At 36.1% G+C, this 20,799-nt stretch overlaps 4 protein-coding genes across 5 annotated transcripts; all 4 read right to left on the bottom strand.

Annotated features, from left to right (window-relative positions):
- Nucleotides 1-575: 575 nt before the first annotated feature.
- LOC123885801 (protein DSS1 HOMOLOG ON CHROMOSOME V-like) lies at nt 576-1,391 on the bottom strand. Its single transcript, XM_045935133.1, has 2 exons — nt 1,203-1,391; nt 576-925 (listed from the first exon to the last, which is right to left on the bottom strand). Exons 1-2 carry the CDS (start codon nt 1,288-1,290, stop codon nt 795-797), a joined length of 219 nt encoding a protein of 72 aa, XP_045791089.1. The 5' UTR covers nt 1,291-1,391; the 3' UTR covers nt 576-794.
- A 5,132-nt stretch (nt 1,392-6,523) lies between these two features.
- On the bottom strand, nt 6,524-8,975 carry LOC123884536 (U-box domain-containing protein 19-like). Its single transcript, XM_045933649.1, has one exon. It carries the CDS (start codon nt 8,770-8,772, stop codon nt 6,688-6,690), a length of 2,085 nt encoding a protein of 694 aa, XP_045789605.1. The 5' UTR covers nt 8,773-8,975; the 3' UTR covers nt 6,524-6,687.
- A 3,156-nt stretch (nt 8,976-12,131) lies between these two features.
- On the bottom strand, nt 12,132-15,905 carry LOC123883149 (aldehyde dehydrogenase family 2 member B4, mitochondrial-like). 2 transcript variants are annotated; one of them, XM_045931878.1, is made up of 13 exons: nt 15,762-15,905; nt 15,547-15,666; nt 15,242-15,376; nt 14,742-14,884; nt 14,500-14,653; nt 14,166-14,395; nt 13,922-14,011; nt 13,585-13,758; nt 13,361-13,498; nt 13,048-13,185; nt 12,896-12,957; nt 12,343-12,614; nt 12,132-12,307 (listed from the first exon to the last, which is right to left on the bottom strand). In XM_045931878.1, the coding sequence occupies exons 2-13, from the start codon at nt 15,629-15,631 to the stop codon at nt 12,246-12,248; spliced, it is 1,683 nt and encodes a 560-aa protein (XP_045787834.1). In that variant the 5' UTR covers nt 15,632-15,666; nt 15,762-15,905; the 3' UTR covers nt 12,132-12,245. The 2 variants fall into 2 exon arrangements, with proteins under 2 accessions (XP_045787834.1, XP_045787833.1); XM_045931877.1 differs by lacking the exon at nt 15,762-15,905 and having other exon boundaries at nt 15,547-15,724.
- A 1,014-nt stretch (nt 15,906-16,919) lies between these two features.
- On the bottom strand, nt 16,920-20,216 carry LOC123883150. Its single transcript, XM_045931879.1, has 4 exons — nt 19,688-20,216; nt 19,510-19,590; nt 17,519-17,658; nt 16,920-17,420 (listed from the first exon to the last, which is right to left on the bottom strand). The coding sequence occupies exons 1-4, from the start codon at nt 20,006-20,008 to the stop codon at nt 17,171-17,173; spliced, it is 792 nt and encodes a 263-aa protein (XP_045787835.1). The 5' UTR covers nt 20,009-20,216; the 3' UTR covers nt 16,920-17,170.
- Nucleotides 20,217-20,799: the final 583 nt, after the last annotated feature.

Consider the following 20,799-nt stretch of genomic DNA (forward strand, 5'->3'; position numbering starts at 1 on the left):
ATTCGTTAGGAAAAAGAAAGTCTGTTTGGTATTTTCCCACAAAGTTTGCGCAATATGCTCTAGATGAACACCACAGTGTTGAGTATGTGAGGACCATATATCAAGATAAGTTCATGCCAACAAATTCTATTGTTTCCGAGATTTTTATTCCTATGAATGATGAAGGGAGTGCATTGGTATTTGCTGGTTGTCGATTTCCACGAAAAAAAACTTCTTTGGTTGGACTCTTTACCTTATGAAGCAAGATATCATTCTAGGCGTCATGCAATTTTGAGTTTTGAGATTGATTCTATTTGTTGAGCAAATCCTGCTTCATTCTTCTTTTCATGAACTCAATCTAATTGGTTCTGATAATTTCATCAACAAAATTCAATGTAGAGGCTAACGTAAGAGTGCATTTGTTCATGTTAAATGCCACCTTCTTCCGTAGGTGGCGGTGCAGCCAATTTTTGTTCATGTTATTTCTTAATTTATTCAGATCTTTGGTGCCATTAATCAACAAAAAAAGGATAACATGCAACTCAAGTGCACCTTTAAATGATACTATGTCACAAACACAATAATTTGAAGTGGTGTAAAAGAAAAATTAAAGCTAGATGCCAATTACTAAAACATGACTCGGATCCAAGTGCAAACGTTCAACAACTTCATCGTAAATTTTCTTAGCGAACAATCAAAAGGAAAATCATGCTCTTATATGTTTCTGATCTAACATTCAATACACCTAAGGCAAAGTTTCAATTTCTTTTGCAGCAAGAAATATTTTATGGAACTCAGATACCTAAAACATGGTTTTATTTCTTCTGAGCATTGTTTTCTAGCTCCCTCCTTAGCTGAAGAGAGAAATCATCACTAACATCATCATCATCCCAATCATCTTCCCATTGCTGATTCACCTCTTTCCCTTCTTCCTTGTTCTCCCACTCTGCAAAAACAAACACAAAGAAACATCAATATGTAAGCATCAATACTAAAAGGATTTTCAATACAAACCCATAAAAATAAGTACTAGATTTAGACTCAATGGGTAACAATAGATCAAAAAACTCAACACTGTGATGAACAAACATTTAACTAGTCGCGATTGAAGGCATAGAAACTCGTATAAGACAACGAATTGAATCATAAAGCAAAATCGAAATTGAAATTAGACGAAATTGATTGCAACAGCGATTGGGAATAGTGGAACGAATTGGAGTTACCTTCGTTGATTTCAAACTCTTCGAACTCGTCATCGTCTTCGAAGAGATCAACCTTGACTTCCTCGGAAGGTTTTGGTTCAGCTGCCATTGGATTAAAACCAGATCTTCAAAAAACCCTAAAACAGAATTTGGGGAAAATTCAACCCTTTAGCTGAGGAAGTGTTTAATATATAGTTTTCTTTTTTGGTTTAAGCAAATATATATGCTTAAAAATTTGGTATAAATCACCAATCTCATCATTGAATCGTACGGCTTAAAAAATTGGTGTAAATATTATATTTTCTTTTTAGAAACTCTTTTTTTAAGAAACTGTCGGATAAATATATTTTACCCTTTATTAAAAATATTTTCTCACCTCATCTCTCTTTCATCTCCTTCGAATCAAACGGATCTTGTCTATCATATATTTTTTATTCTTTTATAATTATTGTGCATCATATTTTTATTTAATTTTTTTTGATGGATTTTTTTTTCGATAAAACAGTTTATCTATACCTATATATAAAGAGGATACACAATTTTTGGTGTGGACTTTTCGTAATATCAACAGTACCCTTAATTTTTTTTTAGCAACAAAAAATCTTTTATTAACAAACTCAACATAACATAAGACATTTTTTTAGCAACAAAATTTTTTTATTAACAAACCTACCGTAACTAAGGAATGTCTTTTTTTTTACATACGTTTGCATAATAGACACATACAGGCGCGGAACGCGCCCTGTCTGGCCACTTGTGAAAATAAAATACATTAATTAGTTTTTTTTTATAAAAAAAGACATTAATTAGTTTTGTCATTATATTAAATTCAAATCGAATTTAAGTTTTATGCACCATCGTCAGTATAAATTTATTTTACACATTCGGTAATGTAATATATCATGTGTTTTTAAACACATTATAAGATATGGTTAAAAAATAATATTTTTTTATGATATGTCAATATATAATTAAATGCATGTATAATTTTATACTAAAATTACATACAAATTAAATTCGTATCAATCAATGTGTTCTTATCCTTAATGTGATACGGTATGTGTATATGTGTAGTATGAGTTGCCACACCTTCAATTAGTAATTGAAGATGTACAAACTCATATAACACTATGAAGGTGTAGAAACTCATATAACTAATCGTGATATGTCAAAAGGATTGATATTTATCTTACTCACCATTCCCTTCCCAAAAGCTTTCTCACAAAAACCTAGAGAGCCATCTTGCACATTCTAAGGGCAATGATAGCGATGATGTGGTAGTGAAGGTGGACATTAACAATATCATTCTCCTTCTAATATGAAAGAAACTTAAAAAACTAGACAAAACAATCGACGATGTTAGGCAAAACATAAAACTTTATAGGGTGACGAAAAGGGTCATTTTGTTAGGAAGATAATTAGTCGGATTTATTCGTACATTTTTTCTTTGTGACGATCGCCGAGGTGACAAGTACGGTCTCTAGCAAGGTTAAGGTCAAAAAAGATTAAAATGGATTTAGGACTGAGATAGTATTATATTTGTCTTTAACTTCAAGAATGAGGCTTCAACATGACTGTGTTATTATGTTGCATTTGGAAATTGGTCGCATTTGGTCATAGGTGATGGCATTGAGTCTCATGAACGAGATCATTTTAAACCTAAACTAAATTGAATGAAACCTTAAAAATGAGTAAAAGATGAATACAAAAGATGAAGAAAAGTTTACACATGTTTTAGGAATTAGGAAGGGGTAAAATGAAGTAGAAGGTTACAGAAGTTATTTGCACACAATTTTTACTGAGATATATACGACAGTTGATTTTATACAAGGCATGGGGTTTGGACGTTTGGTTCTTGCACATAAACTAGGGTTAAAACATTGTGAAGAAAACCAAATTGAACCACCACCTGTGCAAATTTATGGCTGAAGCGTTGGGTGTTCCCTGGACAAATCCAGTTTGTCCGCGAGCAAGGTTTGCACTCCGTGTCTATATTTTCTGGTGCAGCAAATGTGGTTGACTGCATCTCTAACAAGGTGAAGATTGATTCCATTGAGTTGGTAGCTCAAAATTGTAGGGAATTGTTGTCTAGTTTTCCTAATGTTAGTGTCTTGTCTTGTTTGCCTAATTGTTGTCAAGATTGTAGGGAATTGATGTTCATAACTTAGCTTCTTTGGTACTTGGGTAGGGGCAGCTCCCAATGCTTCTGTTGTGTCAAATTATGCAGAAAATTCTGCTACTAATTGTATTATGTTTGGCTGCGTTCCAGCCTTTTTCTAATTATTTTGGTAAGACCGGCCTTTTTCTAATGAAATTATGTTTCCTCTAGAATAAAAAATAAAAAACTTTTCTCTGAAATGATTCAAATTTTATGAACCAAGCATATTTCTTTGTAATGAGGCCAAATAAAGTCTTATATTAAACATAACCAAAGCCAAAAGGTACAACATGTAGAAAAATCAAATGCTGCATAATATTATGCAGATATCACCCAATTCTTTTGGACACCTAACCTATTCCATGATGTTTTCTCTCCCAACCCCCCTCAATTCTTTTCTACCCCCTGAATTTCCATTTTTGCCCTTGGGGGTACTGCGGTTTATACGAACCGAAATAAGCTGACATGCTGATAAATTTCGGTAACCACTTACCGAAATCTGGGACATTTCGGTTCGCAGGTACCGAAACAATTATTTCGGTAAACTTCTACCGAAAATGGCCTAATTCCAGCGACCAACGTACCAAAATCTAGAACATTTCGGTTCGCAGATACCGAACAAGCTGACGTTCGTTTTTTGTGTACCGAAAACGCTAATGTTCGGTTTGCAGTTACCGAAATGGTCTAATATTTGGCTTCGGTGAATACGAACCGAAGTTTTTTGGCAAAAATGTTTGAAACCGCAAGGGGCAAAATTGGATTTTTGGGGGGTAAAAAAGAAAGGAGGGGGGTCGGGAGAGAAAACATCCTATTCCATTCCTACACAACAACCCTCAACTAACCCCTCTCATATATCCTACACAATTCACCAACTCCAATTGAAAGAGCAAACCATAAAAAAGGAGAAACAAACAATAGACCCAAATAGACTCCCACATCAGTGCACAATACAACTTCACCAGAAGCAACACCACTACACACCAGTGAGATGACTAAAATTAGACACACAAAAACATTGTTGATTTGGCAAAATTTCAAAATAAAGAAGAAGAGAACTGGAAATAATCTAATAAACCAACTTCATATCAAGCATAATTAGTATTTAATTATTATCATTATTATTTTAGGATTTGTATTCAATCACCTTAATTGTTGGAGATATTTGTTCCTTAATTTACTCCAATTAGGTTACTATACTTGTGTATATATACACCTCTTGTAAACTCTCAAAAGTAATGCAATATACAACTTTATTCATTCCCTTATATGGTATCAGTTGGTAACGTTCCAGCCCTACCCTATTAAACCAGAAAACGCCGTTTTTTCTCCGTTTGCCGTAACACTTTGCCTCCCATGGCTTCCGATGGCTCTCGCTCCATAGCTAACCCCTATGAACCCTCCAAACCCTTTGCGTGCATCACCCTCAGCGGTGTCACCAAGCTTCTCCCTACCAATTACCTCAATTGGAAACTCCAGGTAGAAGCCTTCCTTGATGGTTTTGATCTACTCAAATACACTGATGGATCGTTCCCTGCGCCGACAGCAACGATCACCATCACCGCAACGCCTCCGGTAACATCATCAAACCCTGCTTTTCAAACATGGCGTCGCCAGGATCGCCTCATCTATGGTGCCATCCTCACCACTCTTTCCGACGAGGTGGCCTCCTTGGTGTCCCAGACGAAGACCTCGCACGACCTCTGGGAGCTTCTCAAGAACACCTATGCCAAAGCCTCCCGCAGTCACCTTAAACAACTCAAGGAACGTCTTCGGATGGCCTCGAAAGGTACTCAATCCATCACGACCTACATGCACTCTCTGAAGCAAACTGCTGATCTCCTCGCCTCTCTCGGATCTGCTGTCTCCGTCGAGGACATGACCGACCATGTCTTGCGCGGCCTTGATGACGGTTACCGAGCAGTCATTGATGGGGTCAACGCAAGGGACACTCCAATCACCTTTGATGATCTCCTCGAAAAGCTCCTCATCCAGGAACTCTCTCTTGCTGCTGCTCAACGCCAATCACCTGCTCCTGTTACTGCGCTGCACGCTCAGGCAAGGTCGACCAACAACAAGCCTCGACCAAGTCAGGCACCTGCACCGACCAACCAACGCCCAGGTGATCGCAAACCATTCCTTGGTCGATGTCAATGGTGCAACACCAAGGGACACGTCCTCGCTGACTGCCAACTCTTTCGGACCCAACACCTCAGCGTCCCCGCACCTCCTCGTCCTTCTCCGAGCACCACTGGCCAGGCCCAGGCCCACACCGCTACTGCTGGCACATCCTCGCCTGGTTTTCTGCTCGACAGTGGAGCAACACATCATGTGACCAACGACCTTACAAATCTGGCACTTCACCATCCATACACTGGCCCCGACTCCCTCTTCATGGGGAATGGTTCAGGTTTAAACATCTCTCACTCTGGAACACTTTTAATTAATGATTTATCCTTGTCTAATGCTCTTTATGTTCCCTCCATGAAACAACAAATCATTTCTGTTTCTCAACTCACCAAACAAACTAACTCTACCACTGGTTACCTGCTCTATCTTGGCGACACCCCCATCTCTTGGAGTTCCCGCAAGCAACGCTCGGTTGCTCGATCATCCACTGAAGCTGAGTATAAAGCCTTGGCCGACACGGCCAGTGAACTCCTGTGGGTACTCTCTTTGTTCACTGAACTTGGTCACACTCCTACAGCTGGTCCTGTCATCTACTGCGACTATCTTGGTGCTACACATCTGAGTGCTAATCCTGTCTTCCACTCCAGAATGAAGCACATAGCCTTAGCTTATCACTTTGTCCGTGAAAACGTTCAACGTGGCCGTTTTCGTGTTTCCTTCGTCTCTACCAACGACCAGCTTGCTGACATTCTCACCAAGCCTCTGCTTCGCCCCCGGTTCGAGTTTCTACTATCCAAGTTGCATCTTTCTTCCAGGTCGCCCAACTTGCGGGGGGATATCAAGCATAATTAGTATTTAATTATTATCATTATTATTTTAGGATTTGTATAAAGTCTATAGAGTCAATCACCTTAATTGTTGGAGATATTTGTTCCTTAATTTACTCCAATTAGGTTACTATACTTGTGTATATATACACCTCTTGTAAACTCTCAAAAGTAATGCAATATACAACTTTATTCATTCCCTTATACTTCATTCATTAATTTCACACCACTTTAATTCACAACTATACCAATTACAACATAATCATAATTAAGCTTCCTGTGTATAAGCTGAAGCTCACTTATTGAAATTAGCTCACTGGGGAATGTGACAATAATCGACGTATATCTTATATTATTTACACAAAAAAGTATACCTATATATTCACAAGAGATTCTAATTTCTAATTTCTAACCTATTCATTTCGCGCAGAATTGAAGAACCTTTCAATCGAGAACTAGCTGTTTCATTGAAATCTTGAAGAACTGTAATAAGCAAACGCGCTTTTTTAGCAGCATGAGAATTACCATCAGTAAGAAGCGAATAAAGCATAGGCATAAGCGTAACATCCTTAGCAAGAACACTTACAACATCCACACCAACATTAACACACAGAGACAACAAAATCGAAGCACAATGCTCCTTCCCAACACGCGAAGTAGCAGACCTCAACATCCCAATAATCAAAGACAATGCAGAAGCTTCAAAAACAGCATTGGCACCATCAAAATTCTCAGCAAGTGCAGCAAGAACAGCCAAAGATTCAGTAACAAGTTCTTCCTTATCCGAAGAAGCCAAAATAGAAACAAGGGCGTGAACAACACCGGATTCAAGCACGCGTTGATGATTCCTAGGAAATAAAAGAAGTCCAAAAATCGCAACAACTGCATTCTTTTTCCCACAGGTTGTTCCTTCTTTAACCAATTTCACTAAACCATGAATCACTTCTTGATTTTCACCTATGATTTTTCTATATTCTTTTACAGAACAAAGATAGAATACTATAGCAGCTGCAATTTGACGAGCTTCAAGACTAAGCCCGTTTCTCAGTACATAAACAACACGCTTTAAACCGTTATGTGCCATTATATTTTCAGGCCCAGTTGCATGCTTTGAAAGCTTCATCAATGCAGAGATAGCATTCTCTTGTGTCGTTTTATCTTCCGTAGCTAAAAGTTCCAACAATGGTGGAACAGTTCCAACTTCAATCAAACATGCTCTATTAAAAATACTTGACCTTGTTAACAAACGAATCTCATAAGCTGCTTTGTTCTTCTGTTTCTCAGTTCCAAACACAAGCCGTCGTGTTAGAAACCATGAAAGAAACTGCATAGCATGAGCTGCTGCAGAACTACCTGGTAAAATAGTCCTAGTTATGTCGCGGCTACGGTTCGAATTAGAAAATCTGGTGTAAGATATACCATTGTCGAAGCAGAATTGTTGGATAAGTTTCTTCAGTGTTGTGTTTGGAACTAACTCTGTGTTCTTAAGATTCTCTCCTGTTTTGGGACATGTAGTGTTTCCTGATTTAAGCCATTTCTGAATTGAAGCACGATCATAGGTTTGTCCTGTTGAAACTGTTACTGGTTCAGTCATTAATTCTAGCGAAATTGGACATCGAAAATCCTCTGGATTTAGACAAGTAGTTAGAGTTATTATCTCAGTGCTTCGTCGAGCTTCGAGTTCGAGTTCATCAAAAGAATTTCCATCAAGAGATTCAAATATAACTACTCTGCAGTAGCTTAAAAACCCAACTAAGCTACTCAACAATGGAACTTCTCGTTCGTTACAATCGCGATTCTCTAACAAACTTATCTCATCTTCTAAGAATTTGATTTCTCTATCACAATCATTCCAGCTTTTTATTTTCAAGTAATCAATAATCTCATTCATTGTATTCATGTTTGGTTCAATTCCTCTCTCGAATTGTTGCAAAACTAAATGAAGTTTCTTGGTAGCAAATTCATCGCTGGGTTCAACTTCAAATTTAGCTTTTCTCGCTTGTTTAGCTACTAATTCAACAAACTCCTTAACTTCGAAGCAAATTTCCACCTTATGTAAAGGTAAAACATCTAGTGTAGTAGACACTGCACGAATAAGAGAACGAAACAAAGATGCCACGTGTTGCGATTTCGCAAGCAATAAGAGCTTGGAACCTTCTAGAATACAATCTTGCATTAAGAAGAGAATCTTTTGTAAAGTGAAGTGAAGTTCTGAAAAACAGAGGATTATTGAGTTAGGGATAATGGATTCAGTATCTTTAATTTCTTTGAGGAAGATTGAAATGATGGAGATTTGACGTGTTAATTCTCTTGCGTTACGTTTTTGGGTTGTGAATAATTGAGGTTGGAAATTTGATATGGTTTGTGAAAGTGTGATTAGTGAAGTGATTAGTGTTGATGAAGATATGGATTCACAAGGATGAACTGCTGGGAATGATAGGATACGGCGATCCCTTTGATTAGTAACATGAGTACTCATTGTTGAAACAAATTAACAAATAACACATATAGTAATTTGATTTGGTTATGGATCATGAGATGTTTCGGTTTCATAGTAGTAGTGTATTATTACTGCGGGTATTATAGGAAGAGATTAGATACTGTAGAATATTGAGGACACGTGGCGGGTATATGTTGACTAGGATTTAGAGGAAAGGAGTAGGAAATGAGAAAGATTCGTTACGGACACGTGGAAGATTAAGGTTGCTGTAATTTATCTTCTGTTTAATTGTGGGGGAAGGACTAAGTAAGGAAGGAGATAGGAGAAAGAGATTTGAAATGATGATGATGGTTGATATGGGACCATCCTTACAACCGACCTTACAAGTGGAGGTGTTATGTATTGACGTGTGTATCAGGAAATTTTGATGTTGTTGTCTATGATGCTGCTGACCTCAATATTAAAAAATTTGTACTAAACAATCGTTAGTTAGTTCAGTGATAATTGACGCTGAATTTAGTAGAGAGATCATGATTCAATCTCCCATAATTGCGATCAGAAGGAGGTTGAAAATTATTGATATCAGAACTGACTCCTAACCAGATTAAATTGGTGCCGTAAGGAAAAATAAATCTGTACTGGAATTTTAATTCCGTGTGTTTACCGGATCAAGGTTTTGAATATTGCTTCATACAATAATGTTTCATAAATGATTGGCCCACTCTTAGAATTAACACCAAAAAATCTTCGTACTAAAAAAGGGAAACTAGGATTTCTAGAACACCATGCGACCATTCAGGTTAGATATGACTAATCAAGAACGATTCTCTGTAACACAAGGTGATATCTCAAATTAAGTCCAAGCCGTTAATCATACTCCGATTGTACGGCGTGATAGAACAGATCCTGTTCAAGTAAGGTCGTGTTTGTACTTGATAGCAGTGGCGGCTTACACACATGTGCGAGGTGTGCGACGACATTAGGCCTCAAAATTTTGAGGGTCTCAGCTCAAAATTTTGAGGTCCTATAATATTACTTATATATTATTTATACATATAAAATATCAAATGTATATTAATAGATTAATTTTTAAGCCCTAAACTAATAGTTATATATTGTTAATGTTCATATAATATCATATGAGTATCAATAGATTAGTTATCTATACTCGTAAATATAGTTTTAGTCCATTTTAATCTTTGCATAAAATTTAAACTTAGATTAGGAGGTTCTTTTTGACGTTATATAAAGATAATTATTTTGTATTTCTTATCTCATTTGATTTAATGCAATTGATTTAATATTGATAATCTATATGTTTACAAGAATAAAAATGATTTTTTTATATTATAAGCAATTTAAATCGACAGTTTTTTTAAAAAAATTAAATTTTTTATATTAAAAAACCACTTTTATATTTTGCACAGAATCTCCTAAAACCCGGAACGCTCGTGCTCGATAGTTTGTAGGATTATGTTTAAACAATGCATGCATGGAGCATGGTCAAACACGAGTATGTATATGGGTCCTAATCACTTGTGCATCAACATATCTGGTTGTATATTGTAAAGTCCATATTTTCCTACTGCTAATCTTATTTATGTTACAATTCTATTCAATGGCTTATTGAAAATGTTAATCAAATTATGATATTGACGTTAAAGCATGAGGCTTGACGTGGACCAATGGCAACATGCCCAATCTAACGCGTTTCCTTTGTTGATCGAAATTATTATAGCAGAATAAATAAAAAATATCTGTTTGATTGCTATAATAAGACAAGGAAATATGTTTATCCCAACAAAAAAAAAAAACTACAACAAAATCACTTATCTCAACTGACAAACAAACAGTGTTCAATGTACAATTTTACAACTGACACATCAAAATATTCTCTGGAATATTCATGATTAACTAGTTTCTAAACTAATTGAATCCTTTTAGAACTGAAATCCTGTATCTAATTGTTTTCATTACATTCCAAGCATTAGTCCTATAGATCAACCTTTGTTGCTGATACACAAAATGCAACAAAACAGATGCAATGATATATGCAAGATATCATGGACTTCATTAATCTTTCTTGAGGCGAGTAACCAAGTCCATTGTGTCACCATAGGTTCTCTTTAGTGCCTCAGCATACCAACCTAACCCGTCCCTGAGCATCAAGTCTGGCACTATTGTTTGTATAGCAGGAATTGCAGGTTTGCATGATCCAGGAGGCATGATAACAGAAGCTGCAACCGTGAGAATGTTCCGACTGTTTATGTTCATATGCACCTTATTTCTGGATGACATGGAAAAAATTGTTCCCATCGACTTGAATTCCGATGGAAAGTGGTGTGACTTGAGAAATTGACAAATTCAAGTTCTCGGAGGATCAACAATGCCTGAAGCAACGGCTGCTGCCACTGCTGCCCCACAAACAGCAGCATCCTCTCTATCCATACCTTCATAAAGTTATGTTTGTGTACGGTTACATATCTTAGTAACCAAATCCTTCACCCATGGCCAATAACCACAGCTTCCAACAATTATAACATCATTTAGATTCTCAACTTTTACATCAGCATCTTCCAAGCATTGGGTGATCAGCCTTCCACACTTTTCAAACACCTCTTTGTTTACCGCTTCAAACTCCTCCCGACTTACATCTTTGCATCAGTATGTTCAGACATATTCAAACAATTGACAACATTTTGTGTGTCAAATGTGGGATTTCAATGCAACCAAACACAACCAATATGTGTCTGAGGTGTTTGTGTTCAGAAGTCGATATTACAGAAGAATTACTGAGGCATCTTATGCTTGTGCATTGCTCTGAGTGTGAAAGTTACTTGCAGCCACCGAGAACTTGGGACAAGTCTTTACTTACTAGCAGAGATTTAGTGGAGTATATAGTGTTGACTCTGGAGGTTGTTTCATCTAAAGTTGGTTCATCTGAGGTTACTATGTGTGGCACAGAATATGTTTTAGCAGATGTTCAAGTTGCTCGAAAGTCAGATTTTGGAAGGAATGACACAATACTTGAAAAAATATTAAAGGATTTTGAAGTAAGCAAGAAGTTGCTTGCTGTGGAGGGTAACATAGAAGAATAAGTGAAAGCAAGTCACTTCTATCCTAAAATATAAATTTATATATTGAATCTTAGTTTTATTGTTTTCAAGGGTACCATTATTTCATTCATGCTGTATTACTTTTCAATCTCTATTGATGTTTTTATTAACTTTGATTATTATTGTATTAGTTTGTTAACTATCTTTCATTAAATCTTCCATAGAGAACAGTGATGTTCTTGACTGTTTCATTCTCCAATCATATAAGTTCACTGGCCATGACAAGGGAAAATACTATTGTCATTATTCTTTTGGTCTAAACAATAACTTAAAATAAAGAAGTTTTGAATAAGTTATGTTTATTAATAACCTCATTTTTCTCAGCTTGATAACAAGTTTGTTGCTCTAGTACTAAGAGCTAACAAGTTCAAGTCTAGTTTCCATGATGAAGTAAGCTCAATAACTTCTAAAATGTGGATTCAAACTCGAGATCACTGAATAAGCTGAAAGTGACTTATGAATTAACATACAAGTTATTTTCGATACAATATTCACAACCATGCAGGATTGTTCAGTGGGGATACCACAGCTTTTACCTGCAGATAGTTGTGAAGACTGTATATTCCTTTCTCCCTACCAATCCCACTCATTTTGTAACCACCAAAAGGAATCGCAGCATCAAACACATCAAAGCAATTAATCCACACTGTTCCAGCTCTTAGTGCCCTCATCATAGTGTTGGCCGTGCTCACATTTTTTGTAAAAACACCTGCCGCTAAACCATAACGCGTCGCATTTGCCCGTCGTATCACTTCATCGATGTCCCTATATTAATATTAGAAAGAAGAAAAAAAAAAAGTATTAGAAACATTCCACATTGCCTCACTAGTATTCTAGTCATATTTAGAAAGTCATATTACGTGATGCAATAATGAAATATGATTGAATACATGTGTAAAATTCTTTTACACCGTGACTGCAAATAATGATGAAATCGATTCATTTAGAAGGATCTCATGCAGAATAGTTTGGAAGCTGGATCAAAATTGTATTCTTGTTGAATTTCAGCAAAGAAAACAAGCAAGTGGGATTCAAATTTCACTTACTTGAACTTCAAGATGGTCTGAACTGGGCCAAAGATTTCATCTTTTGCTATCAACATATCATCCTAAATAATCATTAGCATGTGTTAGAAAAAAGTACAATACAAAATCTTACGGTGATTTTCTGTAAACAACTTGTGGCAAATAATCAATACCTGAACATTGGAGAATACAGTTGGCTGGACAAAGAAGCCTTTTGAACCCAATCTCCCACCTCCACATTCAAGAATAGCATTGCTATCAATTCCAGACTTTATGTACCTAAGCACTTTCTCAAATTGTTTCGAATCAATCTGTGATTTTTGCAAGGACCAAGAAATAATGTTATTTTGTAACATAGAATGATCAAGAATATGCTGCTCCATCAAACATTAACTTATAACACAAGAAAAGAAAAAGAAAAATAACAATGAGACAATATAAGGTAATGTTACAATCATATAATGTTAATATTGAAAAGAAAAATACCTGAGGACCTTGTTCTACACCCTTCTTAAATGGATCACCAACAACGCGTCGCAAAGCTCGTTCCTTTGATTTCTCCAAGAACTCGTCATAGATACGCTCATGTACAAAGGTACGGGATCCAGCACAGCAACATTGCCCCTGGAACACATCTAGCATAAGGCATAAGCTACTACTCCACATTTGTATATGTGTTTAAGAGAGTAGTTGAAATTGATTGCACAAACCTGATTAAAGAACAAAGCAAAGTGTGCAATTTCAACAGCCTTGTTAACATCAGCATCCTCACAAACAATGAAAGGTGATTTCCCTCCAAGTTCCAGTGTCACTGGCTTAAGATTGCTTCTTGCAGCCAGTTCAAGTACAGTTTTTCCAGTATCTGTCGATCCGGTAAACGCTAACTGCATAATTAGAAGGAAAACAATTGGATGTGTATATGATATAAATGACTAAATTTTACTAATATCATTGTGTAAGGGGTATTCTAAAGGATATGGACATAAACTTCACTACAATCATGTTATCAAAAACTTAAGGAAATAAGCTGAAAACAACTCAAAATACCTTGTCTACATCCATATGACTTGCAAGAGGTGCACCAGCAGTTGGACCATACCCAGAAACTATATTCAGAACACCTGGGGGAAGACCAGCCTGTCGAAAATGTGCAAAGGTTACAACTTAACTTTGGAAATCCAAATACAACTGAAATAGTAATAAAAATCTAAATATGAAAATCAGAATGCTAGCACAAATTGAAGTTAACTTATATGAGGTCAAAAACTAAACTCATGAGTTATGAGCCAACCTCATGAAGTAGTTTTGCTACAACGAGAGCCGTTAGTGGTGTTTGCTCAGCAGTCTTGAGGACAATGGTATTACCACATGCTAGAGCTGGTCCAACTTTCCAAGCAAACATAAGTAGAGGAAAATTCCAAGGTATAATTTGTCCTGCTACACCAATTGGTTCATGCAAGGTCTGGACATGATAATCTCCATCAGCTGGAACTGTCAATCCATGAATTTTATCTGCCCATCCTGTAAAAACAATAATGGTTGGGAACAGAAAATTTATTACAACAATTGAAAAAGGATTGACATAAAGAACATGTAATTGTTGATAGTGTTGATAGTGATACTACCAGCATAATAGCGAAATAAACGCACAAACATAGGTAATTCAGCCTTCGCAGCCTGTTCATAAAGCTTTCCGTTGTTCCATGACTCCAAAGCTGCAATCTCGTCATTGTGTTTCTCAACCAAATCAGCAAACCGCAGCAAAATACGACATCTTTCCTGAAGGAGTTATCAACAAATCATCATCATTATAAATTTAAAACTCATAGAAGGTCATGCAAGAAAGGGACGCTCGAGAAATGCTTACATAAGCAGTCATTTTAGGCCAAGGTCCATTATCAAAGGCCTCACGAGCGGCTGATACTGCACGGTTAATATCTTCAGCATCGCCTTCAGCAACTTGAGCAATCACTTCCCCTGTGCGTGGATCATAAGTTGGAAACGTTTTCCCTGAAATCAAAAGGAACTCCATGTATTAAGAGAAGAACCTAGTTTGTTCTCACTTCCACTCAATAGATGGTTACTTTTTTGGTACTCCTATGATAGCTGCGAAGTATGCACTGTTTTTAAAATGACTAATCTCTACCGCAAAACCTAAATGCACACAAAATAAATAGTCCCTCCCAACCCGATATTTTTCATCCATAAGATTCAGTATCCGAACCCTTGACCATATGCTTAAAAGACCTAAGTTCTTAGCTCTCATACCAAGCTAAGATGGTTTTCTCAGTTCATGGATTGAAACAAAAAAAACACCATGATTTTGCTAGATTGTATAGCCGAAAGTATATATAAACCAAAACATACCTGATGCAGCATCCACAAATTGACCATTTATGAGATGCTGTGTATAATTTATAGAAACTTGTGGAGTAATCAATTCCTCAACAGCTGCAGCGGTGCTAAATCTGTTTCTGTTTATCCACCCTTCAGATTTTGTTCCTGAGGTGAAACAAAAAACATCAAATAGAAATCTTATTCCATCAACTGAAGAAAGCATAATGATAATTCAGTATTCAATCAATGCATTAGAAATAAACATATCCAAACATAGTTACATGATAATAAGGAATTAAGGATAAGTTAAAGAGAATTGTGAGTTGAATGAACACCTAGTGATGAACGAAGCAGAGAAGCAGAACCTCCAGAAGAAGATAGAGAGCGAGAGAGCAGACGAGAAAGTGTGCGAGCTGCCATGATCAAAGAACGTGATTCTTCACCTTATTCTGATTCTGATGATAAAAAAGAAACAAAGGTTATCACAATGGATCATTTGTTTGTAAGTATGTTATTAATCTTATCACTAATTATGATGTGAAATACTAACCACAAAAAATTAATGAAAATACTAATTAATCTTGTGGGGTTTGAACTGTTAAACTGATTTGGGAAGAAATTATTATTATGAAAGAAACTTGTAAAAGTTTGTCGTTTTATTAAAGCGGGAAGGTGGCAAACACAAATCATATGCATAATGCAAGTGGGGATGGAGTGTGGTGGAGATTTGTCATCTGACTCATGTCACCCTCGTGTGAGGAGATTTGTTAGGGTATGTTTGGATGAAAGGTTTTGGACACCAGAAGTATTTTTTTCTATTTTAAATTACGGACACCGTAAATTTTTTATTTTTTTTTGGAATCAATTAAGTGTGATTGAAGTATTATATAATCATTTATTACGTTGTTGAATTTTTTTAAAATATCTTATTCGAGCTGGATCTAGACGTTGACTCCGTTGATGGTGGTTGAGCAGCGACTTGTGTATGTTGATAGCTGGATCTAGAGGTTGTCCAAGTAAGTGAAGCTGAAGTTAGAGGTATGTGGAATGTAAATTGTGTACCTTTATCTTTGGTTTAATAGGTATTTATACAGGAGGGTTGAAGCTTTTGCGGAGATGCTTTTATGGCCGCGATGGTAACGGCCAAAATGGCCCCTTGACTTTTGCCTTGCCCATGTCCCTTCCTTATGTCCAGGCCCTTGTCCCAGTTAGTAGTTGCTAGCATGCTGAGGAAGTTTGACCCTTGAAATAGATCATATACTTTAAATTGAGTCGTTGATGATATAAACCCACTTTTACCTAAAATCTTAAGATATTGGACATGAGTAGTGCTATACATAGCGAAGTGATTCAATCGCGAAAGTCCCGAATCTATGTGTCATACTTTTATAAGTTGGTCAAAATTACAAAGTTGTTGTGCTGTGGAAATCAAGGAGGTATGTGGATAAATGAACCAATGGCAATGCTTCGTTATTTTTCACGAATCAATAATTCGGGATAAACAGCATTTCCCTATTGGACATATGGCTCACCTCCCTTATAGGTTTCTCCACAGTTTCATAAAATGTGGGAATCCTTACTCACATTTGATATTTCCAACAAGTTACAACTTAGAACAACCATAATTCATCCATCAAATAAGTTTGTTGATGTTAGTTAAGGTCAGACATAGTAACAATTTCATATTCACCGGACAGAACTTATGTTATTAGCAGCTACAATATGCTTTATATTTCGAACAACTTACAAGTACATTATGATACAAATCAAATGTCAAACTTCTGTATTCACTATCTTTTCTTCAAATTACAGATAACATGGAACATTTCTACATGTATGGAAGAGTTCAGGTCCAATTCTACAAAAATAATTATGTTTAATTAACATCTCATATGCTGGGAGCAAGATTCTAGACCGTGTAACCTACATTGCATTGGCAAAATCAGAAAAATCTCTACGTTAAAGTGGAATTTGATTAGAATCAAGATCTTTTGGGTACATGGACATTATACACAAACCATAAGGTAGAAAGAAATATACAGCTAAAAACACAAGAACACCAAGATCAGCTTCTTCTCCAACTGCTGGACGGCGCGGAGTGATCCAGTATATTTGGATTGTACACCATAAGCAGTATAAAGAAGCTATAAATATCATAAGTAGCATTGACTGATATGATTTTTTCTTTATTGAGTTTGAGGAACTTGCTCTGCAAGGCAATGAATGAGAAATAAAAAACATGTCAAAACTATGTTGTCCCTACATTAATACTTGATACTTAACATGGAAAGTTGCAATGACAACCACCTGTTGAAGTACAAAAATCCACCAATTAAGCAAGTGCATAATATGATCACTACAACAACAGCATCCGGATTAACCGGTGCTCTACTTTGCCACCAGCCAGTGCTTAAAATCCAAGTGTACATGGTTGTTTTCCCATTCTCCTATAAGATTTTGAGAGTAATTAATAAGTTTCAATCAGTTTAGAAAAGTGTAAGTGTTAACTTTTAGGAAAATTTATACATGCAACATGGCTACATCATTTTGGGAGCTGGAAGAAATAAAATGTCTCAGTGTTTGTTATAGGAGGTGGGGAACCGAAAGCAATAAAATGTCTCAGTGTTTCTTCTTTGAGTGGAGTTGGGATCCGGTTTTGTGCTTGATACAGTGAAAATTTGGGGAGCTGTTTGTGTTGGTTTTTGCTGCCAGCGGTCTTTGTTTATGTTTAGTGCTGGACTTTGTTTTGGAAGTAGTGTTTGGTTCCCTTGGGCTATTGTTTTGCATTTCGCTGTTGAGAACATCGGGTGCATGATCATAACCCCTTTGGTAGTCGAATTTTTTTGTTTCTGGTATTTAGTAGTTTTGTTTCATATTTAGGTGTTGGTGATAGTGGTATTTTTTTATAGCTGCCTTTCTAGTTGTTGGCTGTTTTTGGGTTGGAGCTTTTTCTTTAGATTGCTATCTGGTTTGTTGGTTTGAGGCTTTGAGCAGTTGCCATTTTGTTCCTTTTTGTTGTACCTTTTTGATGTACTATTTGTACCTTTATCTGGTTTAATATACTTTTGCAGTTCAAAAAAAAAAAGCATGGCTACATCATTTGGCTTTGACACCATTTGATACACTAGTAAAATTGAGCTGCATTCCAAGTTTCTCCCTTATTTTCCTTAAAAAAATCAAAATAATAGCCAATTTGCACTATATAAAAGCTAGAGATAAAGAACTGCAGAATTTAGTGTTGAAAAACATATTCACCTTATGATACAAGAATAAGCGGCAAATTGAAGTTGGAAACATGGAAGCCATAGTAAGTGTTGTACCGGGCGAATCCCAGAAAATCATATGGGCTTGATTCTCCCTTTACCATATATGGGTTGCATCCGCCCAAAATATATGGGCTTAGCTCGCCTCAATATCGCAAGGGCTCATCGGGCCTATAGGGTTTGGCCGGAACGCCACACAGATAGGAACCTAAAGATAACGATGGACTCAGTCATAGAAAGAAGGAATGGCCTAAATAATAGGCCACATAGGACACCTCATTCAGGGATAGCGGAGCTAACCGCTCCCATGACGCCCTTGAACTATTCTTGCCAGGGCAGGTACCTAAAGGCCTATATATATATATATGAAACCCTAGGAAAATGAAAGGATGGTCACTTTTGACAAACTCGCTCATTCTAAGACTTAGATTCAGAGCATTTCTGACTAAGTATTAGCATAAATTTTCTACGCAAGAACAAGTGTGAACTTATTATACAAAGCTAAATATAGGTGTTTGTCCCTTAAAAGACCATACACAAGCTAGTAGAGTAGAAAGTTCAAGATGCTGAGTGTAAAACTGCAGGGGAACCAAAGGTTTCACTGAAGAGTTGAAATGAAGGTAAATGACATGAACCAAAGCATTATCTTTATAGATTAACACCTTTGTCATTCACATATTTAAATGAGATTTCAACAAAGTCCCCTGGGTTCTATATTACTACTATTTTGCTTAAATCAATTTGAGATTGGTCCAATACTTTAAAATGGGAAAGTGCTTAGATTTGGTCACCATTTTTGCTGACATGTTATTATGTACACATTAAGAAAGTTATCACTTATCAACTTTTGGACTTTAAATGCACATACAAACAATTTAGTATAAGAAGGATTGAAACTCAAAAGCCAAAACATTCTGTGGTTATTCGATTCACGTGAATAATGAATGATAAAATATTGCTGAAGTTCAGTCAACAAAACAAAGATAAAATATTGCTAACAAGATCCAGCAGATACAAACAATGAATTAATATTACCTCAAAGAGATGATCTAGATAGAAGTGAGTAAAAGATCCAGCAGATATCAGGTAAAAACACTGCATCTTAGTAAGGGGCACCTGCAATATATATCATGTCATTAATAATTAACAATAACTGATGAGATCAAGCAACTAGATGGAAATTATACTTTTAGTAACAGTAAGAGTAAATCACCTTGGAGAGAGAAGAATCAAGGATGTGATTATGAAGAAGAAAAAATGAAATCCTAGAGTAAATAAAACTAAGAGGAATTCCCAAGATAAGGATATAGTAAAAAGGATGGTGAATGAGATCAGCTATGGTAGATCCTACAGTATCAGCTGGACCACCAAGAAGAGAACCAAGCCATTCAGAAAAAGAACCAATATCAGGTCCAAAGAAAGAATTAATGGTGTATGTAAGTGTGTGGTGTGGGCTAAACCTGCCATTAGTGACAGTGGTTAGACCCAAGCCAGAGGCCATTGCATACATCAGATGAGGACCAGGGCCTGGCATGATTAATAAGTAATAACCTCTCTTAGCTTATTGATGAGTTGCAAATTTTAGGAAGGTGCAAGAAGTATCAAATTTGAAGAAGAAGAAAGATAACTAATTGTACTGTGGTGGTCTTAAAAGAGTAAAGGTTGTGTAGGTGGGTGGGTAGTAAATCTATTCTTAACTATGTTTAGTTATTATATTCAATTGTGGTTACCGCCACTGGCTTCTGTTAACTATCCAAAATAACAACCTACTACTATATTATAACCTGTCATCATTTTCCATAGGAAAAAGGAAAATTTTGTATTGAAAAAAACATTTTATACACTTTTAAGAGATTAACTACTCATATTTTAAAATACTTTTATTATATTTGAGTTCATTAAATAGTATTTCAGTGTACTATTTAACATTTTCCTAATATAACTATCCCCATTATTTAATTAAGTTATACTCACGTAGGAAAATGTTATGACATGTGTTGGGATATGAACGAAGAGAGGCGATGTTAGAATGAATATAGAGGGAAAACTCAATATTTAGTTCTAAGATCGACTAATTCCATTTCCGGCATAAGAAGGACACTAGGAGGAATCTAACCTGAAACGTTGAGAGGGGCATACCTCGAGACCCAAGTCAATACCACTAGACCAAATTTTGAGCTTATAGCTTATAAACTCAATAAAAGACCTGTTTGGTAAACGTTTTTTTTTAAAAAAAACTTATAACTTATTTTATGTTTATAGATTATAGTTTTTCATTTTTTTCAAGTAGCTTATAGCTTATAGTTTTTCATTTTTTCTTTCAAT

Source organism: Trifolium pratense, linkage group LG5 (genome assembly GCF_020283565.1).
Source record: "Trifolium pratense cultivar HEN17-A07 linkage group LG5, ARS_RC_1.1, whole genome shotgun sequence".
Classification (NCBI taxonomy): Eukaryota; Viridiplantae; Streptophyta; class Magnoliopsida; order Fabales; family Fabaceae; genus Trifolium; species Trifolium pratense.